We start from the raw sequence: 13,493 nt of genomic DNA, 5'->3' as shown, positions 1-13,493 counted from the left end.
AAACAGATAATAAAAGACAGATGTACAACCAGAGAACAAGTCTCTCCAAAAACGCTCAATTCGTTGGTTGTGTACACTTCTGCCAGTTATAAAACTTCCTCTTCCTGGACCACGGAGATGATGTCGTAGCATATACTCTGAAACTAGAGTATTCTCCCCACCGTGGTCTGATCTAACTCTAGAAGGTAGACCGTATGTCTCTACTGCTTTTAAAAATACCCTCAAGACTGTAACAGCTCTGTTATTATCACTGGCTTTCAAATAAACAGGAACACGAGAATAACCATCCACTCCACCATGAATCACAATCCTCCATCTGATGAGTTTGTGGTTACCATCAATGTGCCACAAACTGTTTGGTCCTTTTACCTTATACCTGCGTCGATGCAAAATGCTTCTCATTCTTTGTTCCACACCACAAGGATCCACCCGTAGCATACTTTCCCGTATCTTCCACCTTTGAATATGATAATTTTGAGTCTGCAAATAGCCAGCTAGGGTTTTTTTCCCTGCACATGGAAATATGTTAACAAACTGAGCAACGAGTTCATCTAGATCTTCATCACTCAGCTCAGAGAACTCTATCATTTCCTGTAAGTTGTAGCTTAAAATCCTCCTTCTAACAGTTCTCGCAGAACACCCATAAAGTGATGCAATTTCTACTTGCGTAAATCGCAGTTCCAAAAGATTTAGCAGTTCATGTTCTGTGATTTGGATTTTAGGCCTTCCTCTACTCCTGTGATGGCTTCTATGCATTTCGTCCTCCATTTCTTTAAGCTCATCTACAAGATTCCTAACGTTGTATATCACCTGATTAATTCCAGGAAAATCAAGAGTAAGAAATGGCTGTAAGACAATTAATCTCTGTAGAATGTTTTCTAAAGCAAATATAGCCCCGTCCAAGTCAGTATTGTGCATATAGTCCGATACGTCAGTAATGCGTTCATTGACAGGAATCACATCTGATGCGGACACATATACACGAAGAAGAGTTCGTTCGATATCTTGCAACAATTCGCCAACGGAATCTGTCATTGTGTATACAGTATTGCGTATTAAAAATGACGTTTAAACCAGTTCAAACAAACCGGGGAGAAAAAATGACGTTCCGACCGGCTACACGTGATCGTAATACTATACGGGCGCCGGCCAGCATATAAATTATTGGCAACAAGTTCAGTATAATTTTCTGTGTCATTGGAATGGAGTTTCTTTCTAGCGACCAACGAAGATCTTTGGGGCATGCGATCGAGTTTTTACAGCAATTGAGATGCCCTCCTCAAGCTACACTGGAAGGTTAGCTAACCCAATTGCATATGCCAATTGGCTGTCTAGGTCCGCACGGTACGGCATATAATTGAATTTATATTGCAGAAAACCAGGCCGCACGTGGAGAAGGAAACATTGACAGCCAAGAAAACCATCAAAATCATCCTCGCGGCAATAATTCGTCAGAGGGAGGTGGGCCACAGCCGGTACAAGAGACCAACCCGGCAACTGTGAGCCGAACACGCCGTCTCATCACAGCAGCCACTAGGAGCGGCAGTGACCGTATTGATGATCAGCCATGCAGTAGTGGCAGCCAGCTACAGCGAGGTTCTAACCAACAACAGCAATCAGTCGAGCAGCAGAATTCAGGTGAGTCAGTTAGTACAGTATATACGTAGCTCTAGTGGCTATACTGCATGTAGACTGAGGTCATCATAGCTAGCCTCCGCAAACATAGAAGGCCACAGTGCTCTGATTGTCATACTTAAAGCTGCATGTAGGAATATAGCTGCTCAGATACTTTAGATGTATGTATGGGACATTATTGTTTGGTACATACGTAATCACTATCATGTTGTCCTGTAGCTATATATAGCTATATGGGTGCTCAGAAGTGTTGACAAGATCACTGCTGATGCAGAGATTATATCAAAGAGCATGTTGATAAGTCAAAAGAGTTGGTTTTTAAGCACATGCAATGAGAATTTGGTTAGCAAAAGTCTCTAATTGTTTACCACATCATTGTGCTTAAAAACCAACTCTTTGACTGATCAACATGCTCTTTGATAATTTCTGCATCAGCAGTGACCTTGTCAACACTTCAATACATGTAATAATTTCATAATTTCAAAGCACAACACTAGTGTCTTGAACCTAACACTGCACTTAAACCTTATAGCTACAACTATTATACAACCTCTAAAATCATTATGTGATTAAATTCATAATAATTATTATGCATACAGGAAGGATGCAAAGATTTGGAAGCGCCTACAGCAATGCCATCAATATACTTAGAGAGGCCAGAAACACTTCCGTAGCTGCAGAACACCGACATAATTTTGGAAAAAGACGTAGCACTGTTTCTCCAGCTATTCGGGCCAAAAAATTAAAGAAGACCTCCACTTGGACTCACAGTTTTTTCTGCCTCTCAGAAACTGATGATGAGAAAGTTCCCACCAACACTATGGCCAAAAATACATTAATCCTTGCTGGCCTAGGAGAGAAGCGGGTGACCATTTCCAATATTGACTGCAGTGTAAAGGAGTTTCAGGAAGTTCTTTTTGCTGAATTTCCAAAGCTTCGACAAGGTGGAGGAGTGGAATTCCTAAAGAGCACGCAGAGCACAAGGAAACTGGAAACAATCCCTTTTACTATCAGTAGTTCACCAAGACTTCTCCGATCTTATATCGGTGTAGCAAGGGTCTACATACGTCCTATGCAAGTGAGCCTAGATCTAACACCAGCACAGGAGATTGTTGATCAGGTATGTAAGACAGTGACCATTATAATAGAGTATTACAAAGCTACATCTGCATACTTTGTTTGTAATTAGGTAGCAAGTGTCAAAGAGGAATGTCTGAATTGTGGAGAGAAGATAGTAATTTCACAGCTCCGTGAACATTTGCAAGTTTGTGGTAGTAGGTATGGATTTTAGTAGTTGCCAACATAAAATATGTGATGCATAAGCACCCTTTTCAAGTGAGACCACCCATCCTTTGAATTATTATTACTGTGAAGCTACAGTATTTGGCTGCTGTATACAAAGAAACTTAATCAGTGCAAGAAGTCAGCATTTTGCTTGTTATTAGTGTGTAGTGTAAATGTGTGAAAAGGGAACTAAAGAGTACCTTATTGCAGATAAGTTCAGTCACGCATGTTATCATGGGATGGGCTCGGTTGTTGCAGGCCTGGTCACACATTATAGTATGCAACTGTACATTTATTTCTTTTGGACAGGTTTGCTGAATCATCTGACGAAGATGATCATGATCTCACCTGTACCACAATGTTTGTAGATACAGAGTTGGAGGTGCGTATACAGAATATTGTGCATTGTATATATTCCAGTGAGCTTAATTTCTACTTACCTTATATGAATTAGTCATTAGTGCAGTAACAATAAATCAAATTTTAAAAAAGTAGTGCTGTAGCAACATAAAAGGGATGAAAGGAACGTGATGATAGCTGTATTGTAAAAATCCATAAACTGGCATTTGCTCGATGCCATAACAGTATAGGTGCCATCTTCTCTTGTTTCACTACTATTTTATCACTGGAAAGCCTATTTTAATGCACCAGTATATTAACTTTTGTCATATATTATCCCAGCACTACGACATTAGAGGGAGCTTGGTGATATTTTATTGCATACCTATCAAGGGAAAGTCCTTTCTAGCCATTTTTAATTATAAGTGCAGCTACAGGTATTTACCCACACCCTCTTATAGTTTCTTAAGCATAGTTTAGTTTCATCTACATAATTATGCTGCATTAAGAAAGGAGTCTCTATGGAAAATTAACACTTTGGTATGCTGATATGGTACAGGGTGCAAATGGCATACACTCAAAATGACAATGCCACCCATGAGTTTGTAATTGTAGCGTGGAATGGGAGCCATGCACTGCTTCATTTAACCTGTAGTCTTGAGACTATGCACGTGGTTAGGCAGGCAACTAAAATTATTCGAGTTTAGGTGATTTTGTAAATAAACATAATTGTAAGGTCTCTGTTTTCATACATGCGTGTGTTTTTCTGCTGTATTCGATATTGAGCAAAATAAGTCTGTAACTATACGACTATTTGTCTGTGAATGTCAAATATTGAACAACATTTGTTGAAATTGTACAGCATTCGACAGGAAAAGGGGCATATGTATCAACACAGGCCTCAGCATAATACATGTACAATTATTATAGATAGTGTGAATCGCATTGATAGCACTGGTGTAGGTAATAAAGGCTTACTGAAAGCTAACTACATTCCCGTCAAGCCCACAGACACGACTGTGGTGTTTGAAGTCTAATCTGGCATCTCTGCTTAGTATACTTTTAATTATTTTGCTTTTTGAGTAGTGCTTGGCGGTATTGAAATTTGAATACACGGTATTAGTAACAGGAAAATATCGCGATATATCGATATCGGTTAGCTTGTTATTGTAATTATTGCATCATTTCTTGGGCCTAGTATGAAGCGGTATGCATCCCAAAAAACCGAAAATATATAGCTAGTCCAGTACAAGTAGGCATGTGTTGTAATGTGACAACCTTGAGTTTTGCTTAGGGCCTGTCTGCTAAACCATCAACGAATTGGGTAATTAAACACCACAATCGTATACTGGTATTTTGATGTATCGGTTATCAAAGGCTGTCACGGTATGATAAGCAGTTATGATAATTTATCACGATAAACGGTATTACCGGTATATCGCAGAGCACTATTTTTGTAACTCTTTGGTACTTTTTTTGCGTATCCATCGGTTTCTATAAACTTACCGTTATAACTTACCTTATAATTTAACATTGCAGTCTGGAAATCAACCCTACCCACAAGAATCCTTGCAATTTAAGGCAGTGTATGCCATTGCTAAAAGAAGCAGTAGAGTAGATGAATGACCACTCTATTAGAGTGCCTTGATATAGGTAAACACTGCCATGGTTTTGCTAGCCCATATACTGGCATAACTAGTGTGAGCCTATATAGTTGCAAGTGGGACATGCTAGTATTGAGAATGGTATATATATATATTTATGCATGTGTTGCAATATCTCTTGAGTTTGCTTCGTCTAAGCTATGTACTCAATTATCCATGTTTTGAGCATTATATGGTGTGCCAGACTAAAAGCACAAGCCAAAATAAACTTCTAGGCAACTATCCATATGCCTCTTGTCTTGTGCTCCATCTAGTCAGTGGCACTCCAAAGTGCAAGAGTATTCCCAATGGTTGGCATGCATCTCTAGAAAATCCATGCATGAAAAGTAGCCTGAGCAAACCGGTAGTGTGTAGTTTAGCTATGCATTTGTTGTGAAAAGTAAAGTTTAGTGGTGTGCTTGGACATTGACAGCACTCTTATATCCAGGACTTTGCTGCTTCCAAATAATATATGCCAACTTACTGGTTATTTAATTTGTGGTCATGTGTTGTGTATGAGTTTAGCAAGTCACAAATCTAAGCCCATGCAGAACTATAGCACTTGTATAAAAAATAAAAAATAAAACTGGCAAAATTTAATCAACATTCTCATATAGCTATGTCAGTACAATTTCAAAAGGCAAATGTTGTATTGTCCACAGATGACTCACTCTGCAAACATCACTGATAGAGATAGCAACAGTGAGGAGGAGGATTCTGTTGTCCTGCCACCTTGCAATGTGCTTACTAGGCAACTTCAGCAGAGTGAACCTACAGTGTATGAAATTTAAACCTAATATATATATTCAATTTTATCCACTTATTGCTCAATCAGACCATCTATTGATCTCACCCATGAAGATGTTCCATCTGCAGCAGATATTGGAGATGAGACTTCTATAAAGTAATCAGAATGTCTGTTAATGATAATTATATATGCTGCAATCATTTAGTGGTGCAGAACCCACTCTATTGGCATCAAGTCTCATTGCACCACCAACGGCCGGAGATGAGACTTCTACAAAGTAATCATAATGTCTATGAATAACAATTAAAATGCAATTATTTCAGTAGTACAGAAGCCATTGTAAACACTCTACTGGGTGAACTGAATGATGAGTTCACAATCAACGTAAGAAGAAGTAATTTACTGCAAGATGCCTTAAAAGAAGCCCGTAAGAAAAAGTTTGACGTGAATAAACGGATGAAGGTATTTGTTATTTATAAAGTATGTAGTGATTACTTATAACTGTAGGTGACTTTTGTTGGTGAAAGTGGAGTCGATTTAGGTGGACCGAAGCGGGAATTTTTCAGGCTATTTATCAAAGAACTGAGCCAATCTGGTTTCATGCTTGGAGGAAAAAACAAGTTCTTTAGCTCCAATGTACAAGCCATTCAGGTAAGCAGTAAGTCAATCTTCGAAAAATTAAACACTTGTTTGATACACAGAAGAAAGACTTCATGCGTATTGGATGGTATGCTGGCATCTCTGTTGTCCAAGGAGGACCAGGATTTCCATTGCTGTCTGATAGCGTATACCAATATTTGTGTACTGGGGAGACCACCAATATTGAAATAGATGACGAGGATCTTCCTTTAATGATAAAGGCACTAATCCAGCAGGTAATTTACATCGATACACAGAGAAAGTTAGAATAATAATAAACAAATCACTGCAGAGGAGGTGCTAATTATTGTTACTGTTTTATTTACTACCATAATTGTCATATCACACATTCTATGTTCTCTGTCCATGCTACCAATGTTCCAGTGAGCCCATCCTCATTAACAATTGTGCTGTTTTTTTTTTTGTTTTGTTTCCCCCCCTCCCCCCTATGGAAGTTATCACCAGTCGCTGGCATGCCTTCAGCATTGATTATACGTACAGATATACTAGTGGACATTTAATCCTTATTCTTCAGTTCATAACCTTGGCTGAATTAGGGGATTATATGCCCACCGGTAAGTATATCTGCACCTCCCTTGTTTCGCCACTTTTTAGCTGCCTTTGTTTCAATGCTTTTTTCTTTGATTCCTAATCCACCGTAAAATTCTCAATTTCTTTCTACTTGTTTGTTCACCTTGCTGTAACATGATTATGACTGTTGAACTCGTGCATACACAGCATAATATTATACACAAATACTGACTGTATTTATTCCATCTATGTTTTGGTGTTGGAACTAATAATAGTGCAGAAATTTTACCTAAGCTCAAACAAAAACAGACCACGAGCTCCAATAGTGAACAACATTGGAGCCATTTGTAGATTTGAGGTTCGTTTTGTCTCATTATGGGGACCTTTTTAAAATGGTTGTTTCAATACTGACCAAAGACAGGATTAGTATAGGTAGTATTGGAGCGCTATTTTTGCTGTGTTACTGCATTAGAGAAAGGCATCAGGCATGCCATAAAATTAGCATACGAACACATCCCAGCAATTGATTACGTACTGAACACTTAAGTGGCTAATACCTTCAGCTATATGCATTATTTACAAAGAACTGTATGAGAAGCGTCTCAGTCCGTGATTAATCCAGTCACTACAAAAGATATAAGCGTGATTGCTAACCAGCTATAGAGGGAAGCAGTATTGTGCTATTGCAATTACACCATAATTGGTGAAAAGGTACATCTTGGGGTGAAGTGGTACAAAGAAATCAAGCCCGTAGCCTTATCAATTGTCGAGTTATGCTTGGCTGAGGCATCAGTTAGCTTGTTAGCATAAATTTTGTAACATAGAGATTTTTGAAAACTCCACAGAACCTTCCTTGTTGGGAAGTTTTGGGGTCAGTCTGAAGACATTTTGGGCTTGTTGGTTATGCCTAATCAATGCTGCCACATTTTCATGAAGGAAAAATGAGGTTGGTTTTAGGGTAATAGTTTTGGCTAGAAAAATCCTAAACTTTATGATCCCTAAAATAAGAACTATGACTTAAAGCCCCCTTGCAAATGCTGTAAAATATTTGACTCCAATCACTCGATACAACCAAAGGTCAACTAATGTAATTTTCCTGAATCATAGTTTAGAAGCATATCATGTCGATTCTATTGTAAATGTAAAATTGCATTTATTTTGTTAGATCAAAGCAGCTACATCCAACAATGAAGTGCAAGCCGTATTTGATGGTGAGCAATACCTCAACCAGAGTGCTCTAATGGAAACCGGCTACATGAAGCCGTTTGAGGCCCTAACAACTGATGATAAAGACGAAATAATTTCAATATTAATAGACTACCATTGTCTCATTAAGCCGAAGGCTGCAATGGACCAGTTTGCAGAGGGACTGCAGTGCACTGGTGTGCTACATTACATGAAACATCATGATGGCTGTGTATTAAGAGATCTGTTTAGGTTTCGACCATCAGTTCTGACTGCAGGTATAAACAGATCGATCAATGATTCCTGCACATATATATACGCACATCTGTATTTATAGAATCGCTAAAGGAATTGTTCTCTGTGACATATTCAGGAGATGACCAGAGGAGTGTAGAGGAACAGGCTTATGTTTTCTTTGGAGATTTTCTGGATGACTGTGAAGGTACAGTACTTAAAGTTGCCAGTATACATTGAATATACAACTGTCTCACTGTAGCTGGTGACATAGAGTGCACATTAGAACATGTGCTAGTATTTTGCACTGGGGCTGACTCAGTCCCAGTGGGAGGATTTGGTAAGAAAATTGAACTGATCTTCTTGGGTGATGATAAGATTCTTCCAACATCCTCCACGTGTTTTCTGACTTTGAGAATGCCTACATGCCACCGTACCAACAAAGACTTTAATGATAACATGATTCTAGGATTTAGATGCAGTAATTTCTTTGGCTATGTTTAGTTGACTATGCTGTGATTTAAACAATTAAGCTAAGTACATACCATTTGGTCAAGTTGATCTAAATTAAAAACAATGAATGATTGTAGATTATGTTATCACTTAATTATAAATACATGCACAAGCCTTAATTTTTAAGATTTATCAGTACAATTGGATTATAAGTATGATAACACCTTATTGTAAGTAGCACTGTGCTGAAGACATCCAGCATTGAGTGCTAGAGTCACCCTCCGGGATGTTTTGTCAACCTACGTATACTGGAACCATTGATAACTAAGAGTGTAGCAGCAACATTGCATGGGACTCTAACATAAGTATTATACTGCATACAGTTTCTTTCCGTCCAGAGTAGAGTGTAGAATGCCGTCAGCCTAGTTTGTTTGGAGGTGTTGATTACCACACACAAAGTGCTACATCAGTCTGAGGTGTTGGTACTGATAACACCTTAAATGATATGCTGCCGTGATCTATTAATTTGGTGGTGCTGATCACAACAGGTGTTCCTGCAGTAGCCAATCCTTAAAGTGCAGTCACAACACCTTGACACACAGTGCTATAGGTGGTGTTACAACACATCATCAAAGAGTTATAGAAAAGACACAATCATAGCTCCCTGGCATGCGTATGGTGCTACAGAACTGTTGCAACACATCATTTTGGGATGCTATAGAATAGGTCGTAACATAATGTACGTAGCACTGGTACAGGTGTACCAGCCCCGTACATGTTGCCTAGCTATGGTGTATCTATGAGTCTGAATATTAGCTCAGGTGATTTTTTCTCCTTTCTGCAACTTTTCAAACACACCTATATCATTAACATCTTCAAAACAGGTTGTAGGACCAGGTGTCCTACAGGTCTTCAGCACTTGTGCTGTAAAGCACTGATACGCGTAGTGACAAAAGTAAGTTCAACAACACAACCATATAGCTAAGCTAAGCCAAAGACAGCTGTGTGTTTACCACATAGATGCAAACCCTGCAGTGCTGAGTAAATAGCTTTTCTACACTTTTATTGTACATTATAGCTACTAAATAGCGAGGACAAAGGCTTGTAACATCACAGAATTACATAGTGGGAGTGAACCATGCATGTTTGTGGCTACTTAGCATACCACAATCTACACATTCTGCTCTTCATGCTGAAGTTTCTATATGACATTAGAACTTAATGACAATGAATTTAAACATAATGTATAGTGCTGAAACGCAGAGGTGTATCAAGGGTTTTTTCAAGGCGTTTTCCAGATTTGATAGTGAGCTATAGGTGCAGCAGCTGCTGACAGATTTTGAACATTCTTAGCACCCACTTTAAAATTGTAATGTGTTCTATTAGAGTAGTTTTGACTGCCCTATCAGAGATCTGAGTACCTCAATCTTTTATAAAGCTTTTTCAATACATAGCTCTCCCCTAACCCACTTTTGAGGAATCTTTGTAAGTTTTCTATTATACTGTAGCTATCTGCTTGCACTGCTCCCATTTATTCGGTATATTCATGCTGCCAAACTAAGATAGTCTGGTGGTCCTGCTGCAAATATACAAGTTAAAACTTTGTAGGGGGTTATGAAACCCCAGGAAATCTCCCTAAGTAAGCCTCTGGAAACCTGCCAGGACTGATGTGCCCTATTATTGTGCATGCTATGCACTTAACCCCAAGTATGTATCCATTTTATTTTTTTACAACAGTGAAGCCCAAAGTACGTATTTAAACATCTGTTATATTTACATGTCCCATACTGTAGTACCCAGCTTTTATAAATAGTTTGTGAGCAGGGTCATTGTGTAAAGTGCAAGGTCACACTACTAATAAGTGAAACCAGGAGTTCATAATATTATATAGGAGAACTCTTGGTGAAATATATGCTTAAAACTAGGTTCAGGTATTCTGTACATGCAGCAAAGTAGTTTAAACATGAAGCACATGTATGAAACAATTCATATACTCTAATACAACACATGGTACAAGCACACAGACAAAACAGATCTGCCTGTCCGGGCATGCCCTGTATTTCCCTGTACCCACAATTGTGCTAAACAGCAGTGGACCAAAGTTTACCAATCCTACATTATCATGATACCAAGGACACAAAACAGGACAGGTCACCTGTACCTATCCTGTACTGCATGGATGTGTACATGCCACATTTCGTACACGTATCCTGTTCAGTAGACACTTCATGTGTAGTTACTATATACAAGAAATGTAGTTTGTTGATACATGGTGTATGCCATATGTTCACCCATCTTACATATGAACATGTACATGTGGGGTATATGCGGGTGATAAGTGTGCTTATATTGCTGCTGCGCATGCATGCTTGTATATCTGTGGTCATCACCTAATTTGTCAATAACTAGATTAATTGTGCTTGACTCCAAGTCCCTCCACATGTAAATGCATTTAGCTATTCAACAGATTCGACATAATCATGCAGTACACAGCCACTAATAGAATTGTGTACATGAGAACACTCATCAGTGCAGCAAGCTCTACCAACCTGTAAACCTTCATATGTGACCGGATTTGTGAAAAGGTACACATTTCACATGCCAGCAAATAAAAATTTGCAAAAGGTACACATTTTACATACCAGCAAACAAACACTTGACTCCTTATACTAATTATGTAACCTGCTCTTAGTTTCAAAATGCAGCCAGATACTTTAACTGCACTCACAGAAAATTTCAGGCACAATTATAAGCAATGATCAAAAAGTAATGAAGCTTCAAAGTTAAAAAAATGAATCAAATTTTGTATGTGAAAAAGATACCTTTTTGCAATTGCAAATCCAGTCACATAATAATTATTATATATTGTAGGGTCTGGCTGTAGAGTCAGTGATATAGACTTTCACCCAGTCTAGTAGTGTAACTTAGCATCAAATTTTGAAAGCACCATTTTTTTTACTGAAGGTTTAAATTGTTGATGCATTTGGACCATTTTTATAAGGGGTGGCACGCCCCCATTATTATTATTATTATTGGTAACTTCTTGTAGCAAAACAATCTAAATACTCTAATAGAGCAGTCACCCACTAATAGATATATTAAATATCTCCTTTAATAAGCTGTAGCTACAGGGTGCAACAAATAAATAAAAGCACAATAAGAGCAGTCTGAAATGTCATAAAACACCTTCTATAGTCAATATAATATTCCTGGGGAGGATGACTCCTGACCCCCAGAATGGCATCCAAGTCTGCTATATTATCCAAACTTCACTGTGCAATTTCACTTCCAAAGTTACCCTATTCCCCCACACTGCATGTTAAGAGTATAGGGGTAAGGATCTTTGGCTTCTCTTAAGTTGTTTAATTTGCTCAGCGTACAGTAAGTCTAATTTTCGACCTGTTTGCCCTTAAACTTGCCAATCTCATGGTAGGACAGCATATCGTAGCTAACAGTTTACATATTTGGTGTACTTCCAACTATAAAATTTATACTGTATGTGACATAATTACATTGATGACCTATTACATTGAGGAGTCTAATTTGTAAGTATTTTTGAGTTTTTACAAGTACATTCAGCTATACTGCATGTCATGGATAGTGTAGTAATTGATTACAACCTCCTGGAGTTGGTCGACCCTGTTACGACTAGAATGCAATTTTACCACCATGCAATCTTAGATGACACAATAGAGTGCCACGTGAATAGATACAATAGAGTGTCACATAAATAGACAGTCTACAATGCAACCCAAGACCCAAAAAGATGCATGCAGAAACATACGGTATATCTCAGCAAACAAAATCTATGTACCTGGTTACAATGGAGGTACTTGGAATGCAAAGCAGGAAACAAGACTGAATTGTCCATATGGTTACTTCAGAGCTTATGATCCTCCATGCAAACTAGTTTACTACTGAACATTGCATCAAGACAATCTATTCCAAAGTGGTGGTGGCTCTGTGGCGCTTAATACATATGCCACATGGTAATAATACAGCATGCAGACAGGAACGGTTTCAAGACCAATGCAAAGCAAGTGCTTGAAGAGCCATAGCCATCTTATTGTAGCATAGTGCAAGCATTGACATAGATTACTAGGCTGGTGCTGAACACATTCTCTAGTATATTGAGGCAATTTTGAAAAAAAGCCTATTATGTTACAGACTCTATTCACCTTACACAACACAATGTGACAAGTGAAAATGATTTCTACAAACAAGTAAAACATTCTTTGTATGATGTTAATGTATTTATGTATCTGTGGTGGTGTACATAGTTGACATTATGCCCATTATGTTCTTTACCGAGGACACACAATGAGTGAAGTGTAGTCTGAAGGGTTTTTCCAACAGCAGTATTGAGTTACTGAAGACAGGGAACTGTGGCACAGCCCTAGCCACTGAGAGCCTTCAAATATTTTTTTAATTAGTGGCTCAAAACTCACAAGTTGCTATAATTAAAGCAGTATAGTGATTACATATAAGTGCCCCTGGTTAGTTAGTGGAGACCGAAACATTGCTTTTTGATTTCTAACTACAAGTATGCACAGCATGGATTCATTCTGTACACTCAACTGATAAAATACTGGAGTTCCATATCTTTAAACACTGCAGACTAGCAATATAATGTCATGACCCTCAAGCATGGTGTTACAATGTCTGATCTGAAAATATTATTTAGTCATTAAGTGTACATGACTGCTCTATTAGGGTATATCAGATGCAATAGTACAAGCAGAAGGATATCAGGGGAAGATTTAGGATTTCTATTGGGGGGGGGGGGGGGGGGGGGTTTCCAG

General features: G+C 38.4%; 2 protein-coding genes across 2 annotated transcripts in view; one reads left to right on the top strand and one right to left on the bottom strand.

Moving 5' to 3' along the window:
• LOC136254815 (uncharacterized) overlaps positions 1-13,493 on the bottom strand; it is a 47,794-nt gene that overhangs the window by 18,468 nt on the left and 15,833 nt on the right. The window lies entirely within an intron of this gene.
• Positions 1,141-8,891, top strand: LOC136254813 (uncharacterized). The gene is made up of 14 exons (XM_066047560.1): positions 1,141-1,296; positions 1,375-1,638; positions 2,235-2,755; positions 2,825-2,913; positions 3,229-3,301; positions 5,564-5,679; positions 5,737-5,805; positions 5,855-5,926; positions 5,973-6,111; positions 6,157-6,300; positions 6,351-6,524; positions 7,985-8,282; positions 8,342-8,446; positions 8,501-8,891. Exons 1-14 carry the CDS (start codon positions 1,203-1,205, stop codon positions 8,740-8,742), a joined length of 2,400 nt encoding a protein of 799 aa, XP_065903632.1. The 5' UTR covers positions 1,141-1,202; the 3' UTR covers positions 8,743-8,891.

Source organism: Dysidea avara, chromosome 4, assembly GCF_963678975.1.
Source record: "Dysidea avara chromosome 4, odDysAvar1.4, whole genome shotgun sequence".
Taxonomy (NCBI): Eukaryota; Metazoa; Porifera; class Demospongiae; order Dictyoceratida; family Dysideidae; genus Dysidea; species Dysidea avara.
This window is presented reverse-complemented; position numbering and strand designations above follow the sequence as displayed.